This window comes from Amia ocellicauda, chromosome 4 (genome assembly GCF_036373705.1).
Source record: "Amia ocellicauda isolate fAmiCal2 chromosome 4, fAmiCal2.hap1, whole genome shotgun sequence".
Classification (NCBI taxonomy): Eukaryota; Metazoa; Chordata; class Actinopteri; order Amiiformes; family Amiidae; genus Amia; species Amia ocellicauda.
The window spans coordinates 9,204,659-9,231,803 of NC_089853.1; the positions used below are offsets into that span (position 1 = coordinate 9,204,659).

A 27,145-nucleotide genomic window follows, 5' to 3' on the forward strand; every position below is an offset into this window, starting at 1 on the left:
GGGACGAATGTGTGTCTTTTCGTTCCCAAAGTCAGAAAAAAACAACATATGAATCCAAAGTAACATGTATTTATACTGAAGTAATACAAAAATGACTACAAAAGATTTAGAAGTGAGTCATTTTTCGAGATTTACGATTATACTGTAAATCACTTTCGTGAATCAGCCCCCAAATGTAGTCTCCCATCATGTTCTCATTATACTGTCCTTGGTAGCGGCGTTCAAAGTCCAGTATATCCTTGTGGAAGTATATCCGAGTACGCTCCCATGTTCTCCTTGAATTTATCAAGATGAGCATCAAGGAGGTGGAGCTGAGGAGAGAAACCCATACTACCCCAACCAAAAAGACCTCAACGACTTTATTAGAGATCTTGGTCTCACCAAGTCCAATGCCGAGCTTTCGACGTCTAGGCTCAAGCAGTGGAACTTGTTGGATGAAAGTGTGCAAGTCGCAGATCAGAGGAAGCATCACCAAAAATTCACAAATTCGCACGTTTTCTCATTGGAAATAGGTACATTTCAAAATATCACTGTCCTGGTCACAAAAGCAAAGTCTGTGGGGAATAATATCCATTTTCAATACTTTTGAGGCATAAGCAGTTAGGAAATAAGACTTACTACCCAGGAACAAAACAAAACAAAAAAATACACGGTGCTATCACTAATTAATAACAAATGTTCCAGTTTTCCACCAAAAAGCACTCAACTGTTTATAGTGTAGTTAAAACTGTAGTTATTCATCCATGTATGGTTGCATATTACTGAGTGGACTTCAGTTTTGTTCTTTTGTTATATAATTGTTCCTTAATTACTGATATCTCAGTCTGGCTGGGTAGAAGTCATGATGGGTAGCCTATGTACAAAATATTTTAAAGCTGAAATATTACATAGATATTGATGTCTAAATTAAAATCCTATTTCTGATATAATAAACAGTTCTTAAGCATGCATTCGGGGTGTGGGGTAAAACCAGGTTAGGCAACAATCATGAGAATATATCCCATATTCTTTCAAAACTGGACTTTGGGGTATCCATGGTACTATAAATGGACACAACTGCCAATTTATCGGCATCCTTAATAATTTTTGCTAAGTCGCTGTCACAAAACCATTTACAAATAGTGACTTGAGTTTTGCAAGGCATATGTATACTGTCGACTCCTTATAATTGCATATCAGATTGTTGCATACTAAGTTTTATTGCATAGCAAACAGCTTGTCCCGATTTAAATTGCATTGCTTTTAGTGGAAACATATTTCAGTTAAATGCATATTGTTTAAATGCATAAAGATACGTGGTCCTGTTCACAATTTCAGATTGGATTGTAAAACTGATAATTGCATTATGCTGTCCACTACAGTAAAGTAAAACAAAAAAATCTACAGAACGTTTACCAGCTACGCACTTTATTTTCATTGGCCACAGTACTTTGAACTGCTTTCATTATAACTAATTATTAACCTATACTCTTATTTGTATGAAGATGTAAGTTTGCGAAATTCATCAATACATTTGAGGACATATGGCGAGATAGATATGATATGGCAAGATAAATTAAAACAATTTAGAGAAAATAGCCTACTGTTTGTCTTGTGAAGTCATGTAAGCTATTTCTGGTAGCATGTTTTTTTTTTTTTTGCGTTGCTGAGAAGTGGCATTTACTTTGAAACAGGACATTATTCTGTACTATATCCCAGGGTGATTTATTGAGTTGTTGCTTGCTTTACGTGCAATAAAATATGTTCATACTAATTTTGGACTATTTTTGTGCATCTGGTACCGTAAGCAAAAGGGCATACAGTTACTGATTTATAATTTCAGTCTTTTTTCGCAACTAATAGCTGAAGCCCACTGTGCACTGTACTGGTGATACATTTGAATTAGAGTCCTATATGCATGTACATGTGCATATAGACTATATTGTCCTTGTATCTGATTGTAATAACTAACTCCAAATTAATGCATACTCCAGTTAAGTGCATAGCATCACTATAGTCCCAAGCCTATGCAATTATACAGAGTCAACTATATCTGAGAAAAAGATGATAGAACTAGATGTACAGTAAGACTGCTTTGACTGAGGCAGGCCATTCTCTGGCATGTGTGCTTAGAGACAGAGACCACATGATCCAGTGACTCTAGGAGCATCTCCAAGGACCATATGTCCTTATGTCTAAAATGACATACAAGTGGACAGCTAGACCATCAGAGAAGTTATCAAAAGTAACAATGTGGACCGTAGATAGGAATGCAGTCCCTCATACTCATTATTAGAGCCCACTATCTTGCTTGTATGATCAAATCATTTCCAAACCAGAGAACTAATGGTATGATTACAAAATATAAATTTTGGACCTTGGTGTACTTTTCAAAATTAACTTTACAACAGATGTGCACTTAAAAACTTAATCTACCGAACTGATATTCAGCTCTGTGGTCAACCCTCTTCATTCACATGTACAATAAGACTGATGCTAAATACAAGAACATTCAGAAGCATTCTTGCTGTATTTCAACACACTTAACTCTCTACTGCAGTCAATTATCTAGCCATAATGCCCACTGCGCTGTCTAATTACTTAAGCAGAGTGTGAATGGCTTTGAGTTTATAGATAAAAGAAAGAAAACTTAGAAAACATGCCTGTTGAAATACTCATACATATATATGAGAACCTGTTTTTATAGATTTGTTAATCAGGTGTTTTAAATATATATTTATAAAGTGTATATATATATTAATTAACAAATCTATCAAAACAGGTTCTCAACAACCTGTTTGGCCAACATGGTGAGTCATGGCTAACAAATCCCCATGATGTTGAAACTAAATAAATGTCTCGCATTCCCCAGCAGCCGGACTGTCACTGACCAAGGCAACAGTCAGGAGATCATGAAAGCAGAACTTGCAAATAATCACCATGTACGGACAGGCTGTGCATAGTTCATATACAACTGCAGAACTCTCTCTAGTGAAGTAAAACTTCAAGAATCTGAAGAAGAACTTTGTAAAATTAAATGGCCACTTTGATTAGGGACTAGAAGATTTTTATGAAGAAACAGGAAAATGGAAAAAGCAGAGCACACAAATCATCATCTGCTCACAGAACAAATTCATTTTGTTAAAGTTAGAAAACTGCATTAAACAAAAATAAAATAACATGACATTCCTTTTTTTCCCTCCTCTCTAACATGAGTTTAAAAAAACAACAACAACAACAACAACACAACTCGGCAAGTGTATGTGATTTAATGAATATCATTGACTCGATCTGTTAACAAAAAGGAAGGGGGGGCGGTTGGGGGGTGCCAGGAGCCAGGTGATACAATCGGCACCCTGTCAGCCTTGCCATTCCTAGAGTCACGGCAGGTCTTGAACCCTGGGTAATTACTCACCTGGGTCTTCACACTGCCTTCATTTTGACATTTTGATTGTTGACATTATGCAGCACTGCATCATCTGCACAAAAAAAGGTGGCAAAAAATGAACAAGGTCTGTCAAGCCTGGTAATTACACATTCATCACCTCAAAGTAACAGCTATTGGACGCCCTCAGCAAAATGATAGTTGTCAGTCTAATATTAACTGTTTCATTAGAAGACAGTGATTATGTTAAATGAGTCGACGCTTAGGATCAACACCTTCCCGGGAACTGTGGAAACATTTAGAATTCAGTTATGTGCAAAGTGAGATGAGGTGAAAAAAAAAATGTAAGGTTGGGCGCACAAAGAAACTGATGATCAAAATTTTAATCCAATTAATTTATCTGTGCAGCAGAATGAAATAAATTTATCATCCAACGTCCCAGATGACTGAGTGGAAATCTGTACAGTGAGTGTGTTCTGATTAAGTTAAATTGAGACACAAAATAATAATTATAAGTTGACTCAGGGGACAACACGTTATTCATTTCTCACAGTGCTATTCTTCGGAGATACAGCCTTTTTGGTTAATCAGTATTAGCTGGTAAACAGGGATAAAATTTGCTTGATGCATTGCCCACTGAATTGTAATTTAAAGATGTACAATTCACACATGGGTTACAAAATACTGTTGTGAAATAAGACTGATTCCACATAAAGTAATGATAGACACAGGGTAAAATAATTCAATGCTAGCTATGCTACATTTTAGCATTCAAGTAAATCAAGAGGCAGAATAAATTAAATACCAGATCAAACATATATATATATATATATATATATATATAATTTCAAAAAGCTATATAGTGAAATTCGTATTGTATACCTTAAAGATCAAATAAATGCTCTAAGGAAAAATATCCGTTTTTGTATGCTGTATTTGTGCAAAACATTGTGTTCCAGGTTTCTATTTTCCAGATTTATAGAAATTAATTTTCTATAGAATAACAATCTGCTGTGTCATGATTAAGCACCGTCAATTCACTAAGGAAATATAGCCTGTGCCCTGGCATAGTCTAATTTTGGCTGTTCTGGAAGTAACATTTTACCAAAAGGTATATAAAAAGACAGCTGGATACTGATAGTTTATTTATTTATTTATTTATTTACTTATGGATTATTTTTCTCTATGGTAGCCTTCTAATCTTCAAGGGATCAAGGACATGGTTTGGATCGCTGTAAATGCTCAAGCCCATGTTCTGCAATGCACCCAGAATTAGCCAATCCAAACGGTAAACACTTGGAGTTCTTAAAGAATGCATTAATGGATGAGCATTTATATTTAGGGACTGCAATGCAAATTCAATTTTCAAAGCACTTTACCACGAACAATACTGCAGGGTAATCATATACCTTATATTATGTTAGATTACTTAGTGTGTTAATTTTCTGCAGGAATCTAAAGAACTCCCAGATAAGCAAAATACAGTGCTTGCAAAAACACATATAGAATTGTCATCAACATATGTAGCATGCAGGTCGAGTTAATTATATCTTTCCAAAGAAAAACATGCCTGACCCTGTACAACCCATACAATTACTATTGATTTTCTATAGAGAAAGGGAGTTTAATAAATTGAACTACAGTAACAAGACCAGGTGGTCAATCATTGTTCAGTTTTCAAAGCTCTTAATGAGTACCATATAATACCAGATGAAAAAATAGAGCATTGTTCTGTTTAATTACAGCATGTCAAAGAAAAGAACATATTTGCATTTTAAACAAGCACTTAATCTGATTGTAGAACAATTGTTATAAATTTCATTAAATATGTACCAAGCTTATTTCCTCACAATGTATTTTTATAAACTCTATCAGCAAAAATAAAAGCTTGCTTTGCTTTGCCAAAAACTTTGCTATTATTGCTTAATATTTTTCTTGGACTCTATACTTTGTTGACATTTTTATCAACGTTTTCTTTCTTTTCCAGGCTTCTCTAAGGTCTGTCTCTCCGTAAGTTAACACAGGACAGAAGACCTTGAGATCCAAAAGAGAAAGAAAAAAAAGACTGAAATCAAATGCCTGCCATAATAGTTTACGCCTGTTTTCTGCTTCTGTTTTCTCACAATTTCCTTTAGTCAATTTTATTCAGGCCGAGCTGCTTCCTGCATAACTAATAACCATCGCAGTATCTTTATCTAGAATTCCATTTATTTGCAGATCACTAAGGAACATCTGCTCATACACTTGCTCTGAATCTGTGAAGTGAGGTTTTGGAATGTGCTCTAAATTTTTAATGCAGATATTCAGTTCTCCTTCAAAACATGAGAATTTTGATAGAGAAAGAAAGGGCTTTTGATGACAACAGAACAACAATTTGAATCTAACAGACTGTATAAAAACAAGAAAACACACATAACGCCTATTAATGGAATTATCTTAACCAAACAATTAATTATACTGTTAGTTATACAGTTCAGCACAGGGTTCAGCATAACTGCATTTTTGTCACTGAGTAAATGAAGGACTAAGACCCAGGGACCTCTTTAACCACAGTCAAGCATTTTATCATTATTAGGGCTAAAGAGTCAACAACAATGTAATTTACAATCTAAAGCCATTAAGTGATTAAACTCGAAAGGACACAGTGTAAGCAAGTGACAACTCCTAGCATCTCCCAAAGTATGTGTGTCAATACACTCTGGTAATTTTGTAAGCTCACAAAACTAATACTAGTCTGTTTTTAATTAATCCATGGTAATCCAAGCACATTAGAAAACACCACTTCGGGATATCAGGTTGTTGTATTCCCAAAACAGTGGCAGAAATACAAATATATTTATTAACTATGTCGGGTGGAAACCTCTACCAATATATTTTTTTTATAATGTTTTCAACAATTAACATCAAACCACAAACAAAAAAACAAAAACTTAAAACTGTGGGAATGATACCGCATTGGGAATATGGTTTCATCCAGATACGAAACTCAGGGAAACAGATGGATCTTGCACAGTTGTTCAGTTCAGCCGCGCATTCAGGAAGAAAACAGAATAACAGCACCTGCTGAACAAAGAGAATATTTCTAAACCAGCACTTGCACACAATTAAACTGAAGAGGTTGGCTCCAATTGTTACCATCCCATTCTCTCTTTCACTGACAAATGGCAGACAAGTTTTACATGCACCTGCATCTGCTCGTTCTGTGTAAGTAGGCCTGGCCTCCAGCCAATGCTCACTACTTCAAGTGCCGCCAAATAAGGTACTTATTGATTTGCAATACTGCATAATAGGCCATCAGCTTAATTATTACTGAAGAGACATTGTTCCGGATGTTTCATATTTATTTTTCCGAAGCTTGCAGGGATGAGTATGAATCACTTAAATGCATTAATTTGCATATCTTCAGAACAATGCTGTGCTATTATTGCATTCACCACCTTTGAAATGAGAAGGAAAAAAAAAAACATGGCTTGAGAATGCAGTCTGTTTCGAAGCAGATCTTCTCTGTACGTAACCTTTGCTGACTGAAACGACGGACTGCTTGAGAGGAAGTGGCCCCATGAGAAGTGTCTATCCTGAGTGTGAGGTTAAACAAGGCGAAAGTCACACTACAGGATTGAAGTTATTTTGTTGGCTGTAGAGAACCGATCGGCAGTGTTACCTCTTAATGCATTAAATCAGAGTGATAGAACATAATTAAAACACAGAATTGCAACAAGTACCCTTTCCAGTCCTGAGTGAGAGTAGGCTATATTCACAACTGCTCTGCACTCATTCAAAGGCTCCATCCTTCTCTAAAACCATCATCCTCTTACATTCAGTGTAATGTTTTAAGTTACCTTCATAAGAATTATTTTATTCACACATTTAGCCAAGGCGACTTACAAGGGTAATGATATGAAAATGCAACTACTATCAATATAATGCAATAGAGAAACTTTTGCATGTTTTATGCATAGCAATATGCATTTTTGTTTCATATTAAAGCAGCATATATTTTACACACATTCAATTTTCAATAAATCAATCTATTGTTATTTGTATAGCACACGTCGCAGGGTAGCCACAGAGCACTTTACAGGTTGCATATTTTTCATATTACATCTTAATGTGTACAATTAACAAAACTGCAGCTCATGTTGCCTAACATCATCATAATCTTTATACTGAACTGTTACACATTGCATTGCAGTGCGAAAAGCAATACAAAGACAATATATACCATTGCATTAAACCTATATGATACCTCCTCTAGACAGAGAACTCCAACCAACAAAAATGTCAAAGCTACACCCAATCAAAAAACTACATGTTTATTAACCATTAACCATGTAGAAACACAAACCCAACCCAATCAGAAGTTTAAGTGGGGGATTTATATGACCTTGATCCACTATCGTACTACGATCTCAATCATTTTCAAATCCATAATTCCGTTCCTGTGTTTAATGGGGGAAAGTTCCACAGCAAACACTGGGAGATGTGTGTGTGTGTGTGTGCATATATATATATGAACAGCATTGTTTTTCAATAAGTGAAAACATTTTTATAAAAATATTTGCAGCTCTACTCTTGAATTATTTATCTTGTAAACTTCATACAGGTAATTTTTATAAACATATGCAGCCTACATTTCAAGCTATATACCGTAGGCTCATTGCAATGCAAAACACAGTTATGATCAAAGACTGTCTGGAGTATTAAGATAAAATATATACTTGCAGATATAATTAATGCAGTGAAGCTGTAAAACATTCACATAAATATTATTCTCTAAAATATATTTATTTTATTAAGGGATATATCATTTTATTTCAAGCAACAATCCTACAACTAGAATGTTAAAATATAACAAACAACATATTCAAAGATGGTGACATTTGAAGTGACTTCCTTGGCTGCACTGAATTCAGTTATTAAACAGCAGTCTTAACAATGTGCTTTTGAGGTAAAAAATTTAGGTAAAAAAATATTTAAAATTACTTTTACATAATGAATGTATAAAGATCTCCAGAAGAAACTGAATTCTTCCTGAATGTACCTCTGGCCTTCAATGGTTTACTTGTGTCTATTTACATGCTATAACTATACAATTGTACTAATATTTCTGTAAGTTCCCCCCAAACACACACATATAAACAAAAAAGAAATGCATGTCTGTATGTACACTTTAGTATATGAAGACTACAGAAGCAGCATAAGCACTCATTTATAAAGACGTTAGCCCTCATTGTACATACAATTTCACCTTTTTTAAAATGTCTGTCATTTCATTTTCTGTCAATGATAAAACACTGTATTAAAAATATATATATAAATATGGGACCAGGAAAGATTGGCTTATCTTTGTGTCTCTGTCCCTTTATTTGGTCATTGGTAAAGTTAATATGTAATCACACAAGATAAAGGAATACGACCACTGAAGATGCCCGCTAGAACCCTGCACTCTGACAGACTTGTGGATATACACTGAAACCAACACAGAGGAAAAACAACTCAAATTTACTTTAGCTGGACTGGGGGAGCGTAAGAAAATACCACCGGTGTAGCCATAGCAAAAAATAATACAAAGTACTATGGAAACCCAACCAGATTCAGTCTTGTACCTGGACATATGTGTGGATGAAAATAACCCGAGAAGCAGTGTGATTGCACTGCTGGAGAAACTACGGCCCCACTGGACACCAGCGCAGGTTAAACTGAAGGCAAGTAAAGAAAACCTTGAAGGGAATAGGAGAATATATATATATATATATATATATATATATATATATATATATATATTGAAATACAAAGCTGCAAGCAGGCAGACAGACAGGCAGATAAATATATAACTATAAGATATAGAAATCACATGGTTTGTGTAGGATCGCTAGTTTGTGTTGGTTCACAGTGTACCCAATTACATACAAAATACATCAGGTGATATTAACAACCTCTAAATAGCTGATATTAAGGAATTTCATTCTGTGATCAAATTAAGCTTGCAGTTTACTCATGTGTATTTATTTATGGTTGCCCTCTCCAGCTGTAACTGTACGGTCAGTGTTACAGTTCTATAGTTTTGGGGAGAAAATGAAAGGACAGTAAATGGAGGAGGCGTGACAGTGGACGAGCCAATCAGAAGGTATTTACACAGAATGCCCGTTTCCAAGTGGAGACATGTGGCCCACTGTTGAAACTATGGTTTACTGAAGCAGCAACTGAAATGGGGGTTACCTGACATGTACAGGAGTGTTTGTGTTGGAATTCATTCAAAGAAGTTTCAACTTCTAAGTTTTAACTTGTTAATGCTAATAACGTGAGAAAGAAAGTCATTTTGTTAATATATAATATTTACTCTGCACAAAACAGATGGGTATAACAGTAAAGTCCCCCCTGTCTCTCTCCCCCCCCCCTATAGAGAAACTGAATTAAACTTAAATAAGTATGTAAAATATACTGAGTGCTACAGACTGGACAAATTGGTGACCTAAAACCTAAAAATAAAGAACAGTGTCAGATTCGTTATTTATTGGTCAGCCCAGAATATGGAATTTAAGTTTATATGCCCCTAATACAGCAAGTACTGCAAGTTTTATCAGTTACAGCAAATGCTTTTATGGTGCATCTAAAAAGGCTACAAATAACAAATGTACACTACGGGAAAACACAAATATGTATAAAAAAAATGGAATGCTCGTCTCTTTCTTTCCTTTTTAATCTGTGTTCTGAAACATTTGTGAAGCGCCTTTCTTTTGTAACCCCAGATATCTCCGTGTGTTCATTCGAAGGCCAGCGATAGCAAGAGGCTGTGCAGTCCCTTGGCAAATTTGTAGTCCTGAAGAGGTGACAGTTTTATTCATGTCAGCAAACAGTAGAGCAATCTCCAAGAGAAATAGGCTTTGCATTGTGAAGAATCCCAGCAGAACTGCCTGGAGATCTTTCAATCTTCAGCTTAGTTAGAATGGAAAAGCTTCCAGAACAAGGAAGGCTAATTCCCAGTGTACCTGCCCATGGCAGCTCTCCGGTTCAGACAGTGTTTTCTTTGGCACAGACGCATGTCGATGAGAGCAGAAGCAATGAACTTGTTAGGGAGATGTAGAACAAAAAATGAGTTTACTTGAACCAGACAGGTAAAATTATATGCAGACAAGGAGAGAGTATTGATGTGACTAATATACAAAGAAAGCACTGTATTTCTAAAGATTCAACATATACTTATACAGAGATAAAAAATGATCTTATTTTTTCCTAGGTTACATTTTTGAGAAAGATATATGTGTGTACATGCGGGATACAGTGAATAAAAGGCATTACCAATAAACCATTGGAAAATGCAAATCATTAGGTTGTTTTTAACTGACCTTAAGCTCTTTATGTCCAGCTTGTGGCTTTCTTATGGGAAAACAACTACTGTCGAGCTGCATTTTCATCATACTCAGCATTAATTATCTTTAATATTAATTTCTGTGCATTCATCCACCCAACCAAAATTGTTCATGACCATTTAAAATCCAAATAATACTAGCTTCCTACATTTGTAAAAGAGAAGAAGAAAAAAATAAAAATAAAATAATATTGTAGTGGGTCATATTCCAGGTGAAACTACTCTTGGACTTCATTGCATGCCTTTTATTACCTTAAGTTATGTTTCAGGTTATGGGCTATATATTCCTGTATAAACATTAACTAAGGTTAGGTTAGGTCAGCCCAGATTTGGGGTATGCTAAGAACTTGCAGGCACTGCTATGTATACAAATAAACTAAAACCTTAAAAGTATAATTAGGGTAGGAAAATACATGTAACCTCTGTAATGCATTTTTTAAATAGATCCTGTTACTGAGGTGTTTCATCGGGACCTCATAAAACTGTCCTAAAGCTCTCCATGATTATGACATGTCCCTTGACTGACACTATGCCTGGAGCATACGTTTCTAAAAATGGCCTGCATCTATCTAACCATATTGGAAGAAACTGAACGTTCTTCTTTCTGACATACTGAAAGTTAATTATGCACATCTTTTTATTTTTTTGTCCTCAGATTGACATCCAGAACCAGAAACAAATTAAGACCATTAATTACATGTCTTGATACTGGTCTCAACACAGTGTGTCTTTTTTTTTTTTTTTTTGAGTGAGTTTTGGTTTTTGGGATTGATTTGCATACAGTCAGTTGTCCATTTCTGTACCAATTTTCCCACCGATAAGCACTGCCCATGAATGGGTTTTTCACTCCAGTGTTTTAGTTCCTGTAATCTGGGATAAAACATTACTCAATCCATGTAGCTAGCATGTGCCAATCAAATCTGAGAAAAGGCATCTGAACAGAACTGACTGGCACAGATATTGATGTCAAAGGCATGTTGATAAAGTGTGTTTGTGAAATGAGGATGAGGTATAACTGAACCCTAGGATCACTTCACTAACACAAAATTAATGAGCAGGAGCAGGAAAACCCACATCAATCCCATAAATAAAGCATCTCCGTCAGAATGTCACCAGTCACAGATATTAATTATGAAAAAAAAAAAACCGCCTCTGACATAAACTGCACGTCTGTAAGCATCTGCATTATAGTTAGGCCTCCTCTTTCCTTCAAAGAAAAGAAGAAAAAAAGGAATCGGATGGAACAGGCATTGAATGATTTGACAAGCATGCACTTGATCCCTGTCCAGCTGGAAGGGAATTGTCCTCATCAGCAGCTTTCAGCTAAGGATGTCTTTTTATTTTTACTCTTTGTTTGAGTCTCTCCAGATCCTCCCTTCACTTTAAGTACAGTTCTGTATAGTAGGTATGCCAAGTGGTTTTGAAATTAAAATTACAGTCTTTTCTTTCTCAGATGTTATTGGAAAGAACGTGTAATTTATAACAACATGTTAGTAGAACAGGATGTTCACGGGAACCTGCCAATTCATCCTTTGTAAAGTTAACTTAAAAAAAAAAAAAAAGTCTGCAGTACAGGTATGTTTTTGGTGCACTGAAAGCTTGGATGTTCCTTGCAATTAAGTAAAACAGAAGACTCAGTCAACTGGGTTTCCTTCACACAGAAAACACTCAAACAGTATACACTCAAACTGTAATACAGTTTGTAAATGTGTTATAATAACTCATGTTGAAGGAACACATTAACAAAGAGACCTGGAGTACAAATTATATCATCACCATCATTAACATCCTAAATCAACCCACTGCTGGATGAAGGCCTCCTCAAGACGCTTCCACTTCTCTTCCGCTTCCAATCTTCTCTTTTCCATGTCAAGCCTGCAAAGTTTATTATTTAAACTTCCCATCTTTTATGTGGTCATTATATACACACACACACACGTATATATATATATATATATATATATATATATATATATATATATATATATATCCACATAAAAAATGGGAAGATTAAATAAACTTTGCAGGCTTGACATGGAACACACATACACACACACACACATACATATATATATGTCGATATCAGGTTCGTTGAAGAATAAGTCTGTCTACTTCATTAGAGTGGTCAAGGATGCATAACCTTGTGCTGTAGTACTTTTCAATGAAAAAATAAAACAGCGTTAAGCCATTACAAACACCAAAAAGCACTGAAGACAAATAATTAATTAAAATATATATATATATGACAATGTGCATGTTCATTATGAAATTGCATAATAGTTTGAATCATACAGGCCTGTGGCTATTCAACATACATTTAAATCTGTTGAAATTAGTGGTTGAATACAGACAAAATCATTCTGAAGAACCTCATCAAAGGTTAATTGTTCTGGTTTGAAACCCCTGAATACATAAGTAAAGCCCTTGACCTCATTCATGGTGTACTCACACATTGGCACCTCATTTAAACCTTCCTTTAATGCAATTAATTCATTACTTTGTGTACATTAATGCAGCATCAAAAGATTAGAAAAAAGCTTAGATTCATTTTCTGCCCCTGATTAGAGACTTACCAAAATATATATACAATAATAATAATAATAATAATAATAAAAATAATAATAATAATAATAATAATAATACAATTATAATACCTTAGTCTTTCCAAGTAAATTATTGTGAAAAAAGGTGCAAGAGAATGATTTTGAAAAGATTCAAATCAATTTTAAAAAGCTCAGTACATACTGTATAATCAAATTCTAGACAAATGTATGTATTATGTATATTTATTTCTGGAAAAAATAAAACACCATATAGATGATTTTCAAAGCCCTGTACTGTTTTGCTGGGGTAATTGCTATTTAATTCAGGAGATTTACTGGTACCTGAAAATGGATATTCCATATTGTGTTCCCGTTACTGTGCAACATATCTCAAGAAATTATATATATACACACACACATACATATATAAAACATTTTAAAGGGTGAGTTAATTATTTACAGAATCATAGCTTCTTTCTCTCATGAAATGCACATACAGTGACTTAAAACATAGTTCAGTTTGGTTTCCTCTTCCAATAAAGAGGTTACAAGACTTCAATAATTAGGATTTTTGTTCAGTGTTTTAAAGGGAATTTCCATGAAATGTAAACACTTTGCACTCCAAAGTATACGAGAAGAAACGGGATGAAAGCTACTTCCTCCCAATAATTCATGTCAGAATTTAATTTATGGATGCCAATTTGTAGTTAAGTGAAGACACAGTTTTAGTTTCAGTGTTTCCGCTTTTTTTCTTCTTTGAAGCTGACATAAAAAGGCAATAATATTTTAATGTGGTGTTTCAGCTTGTCTTTACTGTCTTCAGTTTAGTACACAAAATATGCCATAATTTCCACCAACAATTACAAGTAAAACGTGACCTTGGGTGGCTTTAACTGTGGCAGTGTTTACAGTTTGTGTTAAAACTTACATCACAGACACATGGTAAATATGTTATTTTCTGTGTGAAGGAGACTTATACTGTCAGTATATTGAATTTGCATTTGCAAGTCTTGTATCACTACAGGTTTTCTACATAGACATTCAGAGATTGTACCCTGATCTAATGTAGTTTAAAAAAAAATAAAAAATTGAAAAACCTTCCAAGAATGTAGATTCAACGCCTCATGTGAGTACACACCGCTCAGAGCTCCCTGAATTATTCCTGAAACAAAGGAACATCCATCAATTTCGGTCACAAATGAAAAGAAAATAAGAATTAATAATAATAATAAAAGACGTTTTTTGGTTTGTTACTGAACCCCACATTAAAAGTCCAGTCGTACATATTGGGAAAAAAATGTAGCTACTGTACTGATTTTTTTCATCTTTAAGATGTTCAACACTATACACATTTTTACAAGAAAAGGTCAAAATATATGTAAACTTTTGTTTTACACACCGCATCTTTGGAAGCAACTTCAAATAGAACAGACTTCAAACACACAGACAGAAATCTTTGATCTTGTTCTGAATGCAATGAAGTTATGTTGCATTAAATTTTTAAAAATGTGGACTCATCACAACTCAAAAATATGAGGGAAACAGGTTCTCAGGTGAGAGGCTGTTCGTTCAGGTTGTTCTCCACAAGCCAGACGAGATACGCTTCATTAATTCACATCTGGTCTTACGAAGTTCAATGCTTTGTTACATCCAACTACAGAATCACTAGATTTAAAAAAAAATAAGGGGGCGAAAAAAGTCTGACAGAAATGTTGCTCGTCTTAGACTACTTGAATCATAGTGGTTGTTTCTCTGTAGATGTTAAGACTACAGTTGGAAGATCTGTACTGTAACCCTAGTCAGATTTAACAAGAAAACCATTCACAAATGATTTGTATAGCTGTTGAGTTTTTGTTACTGTAAATATGTCCCAGTGAAACCCAACCTTGGAAAAAGCTTAATGCATTGTTTGTGACTGTGACAATGCCAGGAAGCTTAGAAGAGGAAAGCTTGTGGCAATTTAAGCCTTTTAACATTGAGTGCCACAAAAACTATTTTCTTCAGGGAGTTGTATGAGAAGCTCTTATTTAAGTCGGTATTAAATGGTATTCCAAACTAACTGATACAGAATGAACTTACGTTGTTCCTGCTCTCAAACTGCTAATAGATAGTAAAATGTATTTGTAGGCAATACTCAGTTTCAGGAATAATTTAGGAAACTGACCATCTGGTGGCATTGAATAAAATGTGCTATACGCAACTGGGCACTGTTGAAAAAAAAAAAAATGTGCGGCTCTGCTTTGCTAAGAACCACAAGGCTTTAAATTCAACAAACATTTGGTGGAGTAAGATGGTACATTAACCATATGAGGAGCCCCAAAATTTCCTATAATTAAAGTCATCTGTATTCTGATTAATGATCACGTCAGACAAAACACTGCTGTTTCAATACTAATTAAATATTGTCTGTATTTAGCATGTGTCATGTTGGAGTTTTCTTAATTTAAATCATCACAGCCAATCACTTGTCCAAATATATTTTCATCAGATCCATTATTCCTGTTACTCCTGTCTCCATGTTGTGAAATCTGGTGAGCTAGAGACCGTCCTAAATTTGATTTGCAAGTCTTAATTTTCTTCCAAGATAAAGCAGTGAACAGTGACAGTAATTACTGTCATTGTAAGGTAGCTATATCTGGAAATAGATGTACATTACAAGACAAAAACAGTGCATGCTTTTCAGATGGTTCCTAGTGCCTGTTTCTAAGCATTTTGTTTTAAGTGGGAACAGAAATGATTTATCAACTCATGTCCCTTAGAATAAACTAGAATAAACTGTGCGCTTTTGTTCACCTTTGCCTGTGGTTCACATTTGTAACGGTCTTTCTCGTGAGGGATTTGGGAAGCTTGCTGCCGTCTCTCTCCCACGGCAGCACTTTCCTTTTGGTGAAAGGCACTCGTCTTAAAAATTCTTACTAGCCCATTTCTCCAGGAGAGATAATGAAAGACACATCACTAAAACTGAAAAAACGTAACTATTTACTACAACAAATATCACATTTGTCTGTCCAACACCATTTATATGAATGCGTTTCTGTACATCTAGGCAACTATATTATGGAAACGTCTGTGATTAGACAATGTTGTGAATGTGTCTACTGATTTCCCATAGCAATAACAATGAACACAATAGAAAACCGAATCTCAAAATGTTTTACGTAAAAACTACATCAATAAATACATGAAAAATAACTTTGGAGTGAACACTAGGTTAAAGATTACAAAATGTTAGAAAATACTTTCTTTTCTTTTTTTTTGTTAATTCACCCCAAAAGATACTGCAAAATGATGATATATAACTTTCCATGTACAGGCTTCTTTCCAGCCAAATTTAAATAGTTTTATATTATTTACATATATTTTTTAATTAGTTTAATACATTTTAGTTCATTTGATCTGATTGTGCATTTAAACTTTAAACATTAGTGGTAAAGTAAACAAAGGCTTTCCTTTAACTGGTTTAGAATGACTTATTCTGAATATGCTGAATAAGATTATTAAATACAGATGGGCTGTATGTGGTCAACTTTTCTATACTACTCTGCGGGTCTGTGGGATGGAGCCAATAGAAAAGATGAAAACTTCTAATTCAGACAAATGACAGTAATTAGAATTCTTGTTGGGAATTTTAGTTTATATAATTATCACTTAATCTAGTACGGTAAGTAACTAACTGCGCACTGCATTTGAAGCGGAGTTGTCTAAGACACAAAACGTAATTGTGTACAATTACAGCTGTTAACATATTAGAGAATAATTCAGTTTGGAAGGAAGCCCATATTTGGGGTGGGGATCTTTTCCATTAAAACATGATTAAATAATGATAAGCTGGTGAATTTTTACTGTTACATTACAGTGGATGGAGCTCATGACCCACTTTAAGCTTTCACATCTCATCCAGATAAACCCTTTGATAGTTATTTGAATGCAGAAAATATTTGACAGTCACTTTTGGGTATTAAAATATGCTTTCTCAAAGTCACACATGATAAACCACGGGAATTGTAGATCTGTAGTGTAAGGTAAATCAGACTGAGTGATAGGCCCCATAATCTATTGGACAAGTTATTCTGGAAGAACATCCAACGGCTGCCTAATAAAACATTTATTCTGGAAAAGTAGCCCCTGTACAGATAGGCAGATACACATATGTAGATACAGATAGAGGCCGACAGAAACACAAGGTAGAAAAACAGATAAATAGCAAATGGTTTGACAAATATGTCAGTCAAAACTACCCCCTCGCCTCTCCCCCCTCAAAAAACAATGTTACATATAAGTATCTTAATGTTAAGCCATGTGAATATGTGATGAGGTGAATGTGTCTCTGCAGAACTCACAGAGTATAGGAAGTTCTTCATAAATCATTCTCTTTCAATAATTGTTTTGTGGATTACATTCTTTTTCATAACCACTCCACTTCTGGACATGTTTGGAGATACAGAGATGAAGATGATCATTTTTTGGTTTGTTTTTGTTTCCATTTACAAATCAAACCAGGAGCACTGCTCTTAGAGAAAAACATCACACACAGTCATGCCTTCAATCAGTGTGGTCTGGTTCTGTGACACAGTCAGAAGTCAAACTCCAGATAGCCTTATACTTCTACTCAGAATATACAGGGTTACCTTGTTGCTTTAACCATGTCTTGGGGATTATCTGTCAAATCAGATCTCTCAGATGGTCATCCTCAATGTTATTTTATTTCTTGTCAGATGTCCTTATCCAGGGTAAAAAAAAAGTGTTGTAAATTTCAATGTTAACAATAATCAAACAAAATCATGCAAGATAAACTTTTAAAACAGGGCTTGTGCTAATACAGATTTATTTTATGTCCTAAAGTTTTTTACTGAAGGAATCACAAACCAGCTGATGGGCTGCTATGTGGATATATCAATGGACGATGTTATCCTGGTCCGTGTCTATGGCAAAAAGACTGACCTCTTCGTAGACCGTGGAAATGAGCTGAAAAGCTTCATGGTTCTCCATGCTCACAACTGTGGACCTCAGCTGTACTGCACTTTTCAGAATGGCATCTGCTACGAGTATTTGAAGGGAACGGTTTTGAACGAAGGGCTGGTGAGACAGCCAGCAATTTACAGGTATTAAAATATTTCATGCTTTTTTGTATAACCTGTGTACTCTAGGACAGCCATAAGTGAAGAGAAACAAAATGTGTAAGACCATTAAGCAATGTGTAGTGTTTTTAGCCCGTTCGGTGCCAGGTAGGTACTGTTACTCTAACCCAGCAATAAAATGATCATAACTAATACAAATTCTTCATACAACCAACTATCAGGAAAGCCAAATCCAATTTACTACAGAACAGCTCTTCCAGGTCTCAGGTAACTTGATACTACCGAGAGAAAACACCATAGTATAGCAATAACGTAATAACAAATTTAACCCCACAAAAAAGACAAAAATAAATAAATAAATACATATATATATATACTGTGACGCTGTGCAGGGAGTAGATAAGGAGAGGAGATATATACGCAGAGAACATGGAAAAATACCTGCTGCTCCCCTATCAGCTGACATGGATAAAACACACCTGTGGCTCATGATAGCAACTGTATATAAGGACACCCGTCTGAATAATTAATTGCAGAGTACCTCAGGGGGAAAATGAGGAGGGTGTTTAGGAGTGCTTCGCGCTGTGCGTATGCATGCGAGAGAGAGAGAGAGAGAGAGAGAGAGAGAGAAGGAGAGGTCAATAACAACTTATTGACCACCCTGCTACCGAACTTGTTTGAGAACCAGCTCTTGAAAACTGACTGGGACCAAATTATCACAGGGAACCAAGTCCTGGCTAGAGATCCTGGACAGTATTAGCTAGCGCTCAGACCCAGGCTAGGGATCTTTTTTGTATAATAGCCTTTTTATAGGCTGCACTATTGTTTGCTCCTCCCCGGCACTCAGCTCGGTTGGGAGTGAAAATTGAACCCCCTGACACACACAGTTCATACCCTGCACCTTGTCAAAATATACATACATATATAAAGAAGTGTTCAACATACTTCATAAAGTCAACATAAAGAAACACTTGCAGTCCATCCAGACAAAATAAAGTAGAATGCATCCCCCAGAGACCATGTCTACAGAGACCAGTCTCATTACAAAATTCCTCAAAAAGTTGTAGTGGGACTCCTATGCACCTTTTCCACTGGCATATCTGAGGCATGCCAGAACCAAGCTGGATCAAAGCTGTGCTGGCCTGGAACGGCTCGGGTGTATATCCACTGCAATACCTGAGCTGGGTGAATGACGTCAGACGCTGTGGATGTCGAGAGTTGCGTGCCTGATGCTGAAAGTCAGGTTTTTCAGATGTCAACAATGCAGGAGCTTGAGAGTGTGGTTGTAATTTTGTCTTTTTCTTTTTAAGCAAATGGAATTGAAAACCAACTGGCTCGGCTATCAAACTGTAATAGTGAAGCTGCAAAGACATAAATTATAACATTCTCAAATGCGACAAAAACAACGTGACAAACAACAATTTAATTTAATTTCTATTTGTTAGGCTATAGTATTGTTTAGTCATTGAACCCTGATAATATTATATAATAAACTTGAAAAAATATATCGATCTATATATAACATTGTGAACATAAATATTAGCTTTTAATGGGAGTGTCTAAAATGCTTACTGTAAAAATTGCTTAACGTGGTTTACTGTACATAAAATGTAACCATTATATCCAAATTTCAGAACTTACAAGACTGACATCATCAAGACTGATACACCAAAGATTTATGTTTAAAGTGACATAACCCTCCAAACACACAATGTTGCCACAACGTTGTAGCAATGTAATTTACGTTGTGTTAGCTGGGAAGTATTTTGTGCAGCCAAGCTTGCGTTGCACTTAAAGTTGAACGCGCTTATGTGGTGTATTATATTGGGCTTAACGTGAAGTTAATATTGATTGTTAAGTCAAATTGGTTATTGACAATAATATTGATCTTGTAAGTACAATGAACCATATAAGCACAGATTATATGCAGGGCTTCACATCATTATTAGATTGTTAATGTTACTTAATTGTCTCCATCTTTTATTGGTAACAGGATTACAAACTGGTTATGTTCAAAACACGTGCAGGTACAATACGCGATACATAAAGCGTTTTATACTCTCTCGCTTTTGACATTGTAAAATAAAATACAGGTCTTTTTACAATAAAATACAAATCTCTTTAAAACAAAAATCTCACTATAAGAAAACTATATACATATGTCCAAAGTTCCAGCCTATTGTCAATAGTACACATACTCTTTCGACAATGACATTTCAGTACAATTAAATATTCTGATCTTCCCTTGTAGGTGGATGTGACCTGTATTATTACGTTACTTGTATGAATAATTGTGTTTGAAGAATCCATTAAAAACTTGTCTAACCAACGATGTGCCGACTATGAAAAGAGCAGAGACAAGCTTCATAAACAACTTTGAGGGTGGGGGGAGGGAAGATTGATTTTGTAAGTTTAGCTATTTTAAAAGCTTGAATTTAAAAATGTTTGAATTTATTTCGTAATTAAAAAGCTATCAGCATTTACGGTTATCAGTAAATGAACACATACATCATCAGAGCCAAGAGAACGAGTTTAAAAAAGTTAACGGATGTTGGAGGTTAAAGACCTAACTTACAGATGAAGATCTATCGCTCGAAATGGTAACACATTTATTTTCTTTAAACTCGTTGTGTAGATGAATCCTGCAATTCTTTTACCAGTATATAAATAGCAGTAGTAGTTTTTTTAAGTATTTGTGGTTTTATTAATGTATGAAGTATTTGTAATGTATTTAAACCTAGTAATTGGGTAGGCTGGCGATACATGAAGACGTGAAGCGCCAGGCCAGCACTTGGTAAGGAGCAGGGCCGAAAATTCACAGCCTGGTTCCGGGTCTGCTTAACAAAATTGCCAGTTGGTAATGTGCTGAGCTGTGCCAGCCTGGTTCCGGCATGGCTCGGATATGCCAGTGGAAAAGGGGTACTAGTAACCAAATAGTCACTTCAGTAATCCACAGAAATCCAAAAGTCACATTAAATAAAGAGCCGCCATCTTAACCAGACTATGGGGGGAAATGAAAACAAAAAAGGAAGAGGAAAAAACGACCTATCTTGTCCAACAAAACAGACATCCCCCCTTATGCCAGGTAATGTTCTTTGCCCAGTTAACCTTTTTCTAAAAAAAAATAATAATAAAAAAAAATGCTGAAATGGAGATTAAAAGGGTCACACTCAGGCAAAACTGCATATAGGAGATAATGAAACCTTTCTAAAAAACGTACACATAACTAATAAATAGCCAGCTAATGTATTCATCCACTTCATGTGAATTCTGACATGCGAAGGTTATGAAGATCATATTAACTTCATAAGTCTGAACTCTGAATACAAGTTAATGAATGCCTAATTGACTAACTCAAGTTACTTGGCCTCCAAGTAATATAATTAATATTTACATTGTAAGAATCAATGTACTGCTCCTACATACAAATCTGTCTGTCTATTTGTCTCTCTCTCTATCTACATTTCCACACACTAATTGAATTATGAACAGTGCATTCGGGACATGAACATTGAGTGTTGAGCCATGCCCCCGGGCTGAGTTGCAATAACAATCTCTTAAGCTTTCTTGGCGAGGCAACACACTAAACAAGTGCTTTTGAAGGTCTAGTGCAGCATTGACTTTGTATATCTATACTTGAATAAACAGATGTTATTAGTCAGAAAATCAGCTTTCACGCAACAATTTATTGCAAACTAGCTGGTGATATTTTATGTTCAAATCTCCAAAAGTCTAAAGCACAAGCACCTAATTCAAGATCTAGATTGGATAGTATTACTATTTTGTTCTCAGCAGTGCGTCTGTAATAATTTCAAGGCCTTAAATTGATCATAATTTAATTAGCATATTTATGTTGATCATTTAAAAAACAATAAATAAATTGATGACTTTAAATAATGACATCATTGAATTATAGCAAGCTTTTGATTGAAAATAAAATGGCTTGATTTCTGTCTGCTTATTTAGTCAAATCAGGTTAAAGGAGTGTAATATTTTTTCAAGGTTGTAGTTATATGCATTGCCAGTAGATTTTTTTTTTTTTTTTCGTGGACCTATAATGGCTTGTCAATTAATTTATTATTTCCTATTCCTATATTTAATGTACAGGCCTAGAAATTAAAACAGTTGCTTTGTTTATTAACTCACAGGGAATTATCATAATAATAATGTCAAAATATGCAATCTGACTAACAAATTAAAAAGTTCAAAATGAAAAGAAACACGTTTTTCATTCCTGAATGGTGACATGTAAATTCAGCAAGCTCAGGTCAGCATGTTGGAATCAGGCCTCTGATGGTTAACCTGACAACATGCACTGAGCATTGGGCCAACTACTGCTAATGAGGGTAACAACTACTGTGCAGAAAACCACAACAAACAGAGACACTGCAGGGTACTACTAAAAAAAATAAGTTATTTTTCTTACTGTTACTCATTTGCTTACTTATTTTTGTGAAGGGGTGAATCGCTTTTTGGAAACCATTATCTTTGTGAATTTACAACTCCCAGCTCTTTTCAAAGATGCAGTTAATATGCCTAATGAAAAAAAAAAAAAAAAAAAGAAAAAATATATATATATATATTTATATATATTGCTTGAACACAAAATGTCTTTGCAGTTTTGAAATGCGTTAAGCACAAATCAAAATGACTAATATTCACATCCTGGAATGAAGCCTATATTGAAGTAGGTGTGAAAAGAAAGAATTTAAGAGAACATGAGAATTAATACATACCAAACAATCCCCACAAGACAGGCACCCTCCATGCAGTTCACCACTTACCCTCCAATACAGTCTGAAGCCAGGCAAGGAATCTAAACATTTTTATTCATTCAATAATGTTGGCTTGGTTCAACACAAAATTGGCTTGCAGGGAACTACTTTTATTATAAGATTTGTTTTAAAAGCAGAGGAAAAAATAAAAGAAAAAACACAAATATAATGTTGGTATTAATCCAATGCACTTATGATAATAAAGTAAATGGTGAGCAAAGACCATGGGAATAAAAACAGCCTGGTATCTGGAGTTATGAAACTATTGCATATTCCTTTTCTATTCCTGTACAATGTGAGGATTTGGAGGCTGATGGAGAACAGAGCTCTGTGAAAGCATTCAGTTCAGAATGTTCTCAGGAAGAGGGGGCTTATTTTTCAGACAAGGTCACAGTTGTTTCTGGTCATTATCCCTTAACTATGCACAGGACAACATTCACATGCAATTATTCTTATGGTAAGGGATGTAAAACCAATTATAGACAGCATGGGGCAAACTGCAAGGGTATTCTCGATTTGTTTTTTAAGGTCCAGATCATGTCTTTGTTGCCTTGGGAGAATGTTTTAGGTTGAAGTTGGCCAACAAGATTACACAAGACAGCACTTTAGCAAAGATCAACAAAATCCACAGACACATGGAAGAGGCATCGCAGTATAATAATATAACAATGCAAATACAAGTGAAGTTGAAAACGCAGATTCTCAAAGTAAAGAACAGTAGTCTAACTAACTTAGACAAAACTAACCATACATGATTCTGATAAATTGGAGTTATACAGTATATTATAGACACCATCATATCATTAACAAGACATTTGTATTAATGCTGAATTCAAAAGCACAGCATTCTCTTTGTTTAAGTGTAAGCATTAATTAAATGGTCTTCTTTCATGTTTTAATATGTAAAAAAATCTCTAATTTTTTTAAGGTTAATTGCAGTGGAAATGGCAAGAATTCATTCAATTCAGCCAGAAAACAATTCACCTGCCAATCCAATTCTTTGGACAAAAGTCTCTGAGTTCCTAAATCTACACAAAACCACAGTGAATGACTCATCAGCTCGCAACTGGTAAGTGAAGGAAACCATCTAAACTTTTGTAAGGAATCCTCTATTATTTAAGAACAGACAAATAGCATGTGGACCATATCGTTTTTTTTAATCAATTTAATACTATATATATATATATATATATATATATATATATATATATATACACCGATCAGCCATAACATTATGACCACGGACAGGTGCAGTGAATAACACTGATAATCTTGTTATCATGGCACCTGTCAGTGGGTGGGATATGTTAGGCAGCAAGTGAACATTTTATCCTCAAAGTTGATGTGTTAGAAGCAGGAAAAATGGGCAAGAGTAAGGATCTGAGCGACTTTGACAAGGGCCAAATTGTGATGGCTAGATGACTGGGTCAGAGCATCTCCAAAACTGCAGCTCTTGTGGGGTGTTCCCGGTCTGCAGTGGTCAGTACCTATCAAAAGTGGTCCAAGGAAGGAAAAGAGGTGAACCGGCAACAGGGTCATGGGCGGCCGAGGCTCATTGATGCACGTAGGGAGGGAAGGCTGGCCCGTGTGGTCCGATCCAACAGACGAGCTACTGTAGCTCAAATTGCTGAAAAAGTTAATGCTGGTTCTGATAGAAAGATGTCAGAACACACAGTGCATCACAGTTTGTTGTGTATGGGGCTGCATAGCCGCAGACCAGTCAGGGTGCCCATGCTGACCCCTGTCCACTGCTGAAAGCGTCTACAATGGGCACGTGAGCATCAGAACTGGACCACGGAGCAACGGAAGAAGGTGGCCTGATCTGATGAATCACGAGTTCAAGGTGTTGACTTGGCCTCCAAATTCCCCAGATCTCAATCCAGTCGAGCATCTGTGGGATGTGCTGGACAAACAAGTCCGATCCACGGAGGCCACACCTTGCAACTTACAGGACTTAAAGGATCTGCTGCTAACGTCTTGGTGCCAGATACCACAGCACACCTTCAGAGGTCTAGTGGAGTCCATGCCTCGACGGGTCAGGGCTGTTTTGGCGGCAAAAGCGGGACCTACACAACATTAGGCAGGTTGTCATAATGTTATGGCTGATTGGTGTATATATACAGTGAGGGAAAAAAGTATTTGATCCCCTGCTGATTTTGTACGTTTGCCCACTGACAAAGAAATGATCAGTCTATAATTTTAATGGTAGGTGTATTTTAAAAGTGAGAGACAGATTAACAACAAAAAAATCCAGAATAACGCATTTCAAAAAAGTTATAAACTGATTTGCATGTTAATGAGGGAAATAAGTATTTGATCCCCTATCAATCAGAAAGATTTCTGGCTCCCAGGTGTTTTTTATACAGGTAACGAGCTGAGATTAGGAGCACTCTCTTAAAGGGAGTGCTCTAATCTCAGCTCGTTACCTGTATAAAAGACACCTGTCCACAGAAGCAAGCAATCAATCAGATTCCAAACACTCCACCATGGCCAAGACCAAAGAGCTGTCCAAGGATGTCAGGGACAAGATTGTAGACCTACACAAGGCTGGAATGGGCTACAAGACCATCGCCAAGCAGCTTGGTGAGAAGGTGACAACAGTTGGTGCGATTATTCGCAAATGGAAGCCTCGAAACCTTAATGACTTGGAGAGGATCTGCAAAGAGGAGTGGGACAAAATCCCTCCTGAGATGTGTGCAAACCTGGTGGCCAACTACAAGAAACGTCTGTCCTCTGTGATTGCCAACAAGGGTTTTGCCACCAAGTACTAAGTCGAAGGGGTCAAATACTTATTTCCCTCATTAACATGCAAATCAATTTATAACTTTTTTGAAATGCGTTTTTCTGGATTTTTTTGTTGTTATTCTGTCTCTCACTGTTAAAATACACCTACCATTAAAATTATAGACTGATCATTTCTTTGTCAGTGGGCAAACGTACAAAATCAGCAGGGGATCTTTTTTCCCTCACTGTATATATGTATATTTAAATACTAGGTAAGACAATTCTCTACACTTTGGGCCATGAAAAGGATTGACATTTGAGATTAAATTAGTTGCTTTGTTATATAATATAACATTATTAAAATGCAATATAACAAAGAAAATAGGTTATGGCATTCCTGTTAAAATTACAAAAGGAATTCATTGAACAAAACATTTTTTTTCATCACATCAAAACAAAACGTGGGGAAAAGCTATTACAGATATCCAATACCCAACATTAACACTCCCAACACTGAAATCTGAAACTATGCCCAATGCAAAACCGTGTATGGCAGACGTAACCACATAAAAGCACAATCAAATCCTAATCGAAGTGTAAGTTTGCTAGGGAATTCTAAACTTAATTCCATTGCAAAATGTAGCTACATCAGTTGAACTATTTCTCATAAAACAACCTAAATGTATGCATTAGACCATTCCCACCATTACATGTTGCCCCAATTAAACCTAAAGATAACCAGAACCCAAGTGTTAAATCCTGTCACTACATCTAATCAATATTCATTAGACATTTAGATTATGCCTCTGAATGATTCCTCTCCTGGGTCCCTCCTTACAGTATTCCAGCGACTGAGCTCATATTCATAGACTGACCTGAAGTGTTGGCAACCCATATACAAACCCATTCCACAAACAAACAAACATGCTACATCACAAGGCTACACTACAGTAATCAAACCTGTGCAAAATTGTAATTGTACTTTTAATATCACATAAAACAGAAAGAAAATATACAAAGTCTAGGTTCTGTAACAAAGATGTACTGGACAATATGTTTTGTTGCTGATTTGTAAAAGCATGTTCAGGTATTTCATTTTGTGTGTATTCCTCCAGCTCACATTAATCCCCTTAGAGACCCTAGCTGAGAAAAATGTGAAGTAGCACTACGGTAGATGTCACTATAACCACTGAACAGATATCCTGATGCCACACACTGGGACCTTATCAACAAGTGAACCCCAACCACCAGGCCCTGTCGGTACAACTACTGTAACTTACTGTACTATGGTC

At 35.6% G+C, this 27,145-nt stretch overlaps 1 protein-coding gene across 1 annotated transcript in view; it reads left to right on the top strand.

The window, feature by feature from the left end:
- The first annotated feature begins 8,796 nt into the window (after positions 1-8,796).
- Positions 8,797-27,145, top strand: part of LOC136747752 (ethanolamine kinase 1) — a 70,793-nt gene continuing 52,444 nt past the window's right edge. The window contains exons 1-3 of the mRNA XM_066700900.1: positions 8,797-9,069; positions 18,119-18,378; positions 24,058-24,198. Coding sequence (XP_066556997.1) covers positions 8,941-9,069; positions 18,119-18,378; positions 24,058-24,198 — 530 coding nt within the window. The 5' untranslated portion in view covers positions 8,797-8,940. The remainder of the gene's footprint in view (positions 9,070-18,118; positions 18,379-24,057; positions 24,199-27,145) is intronic.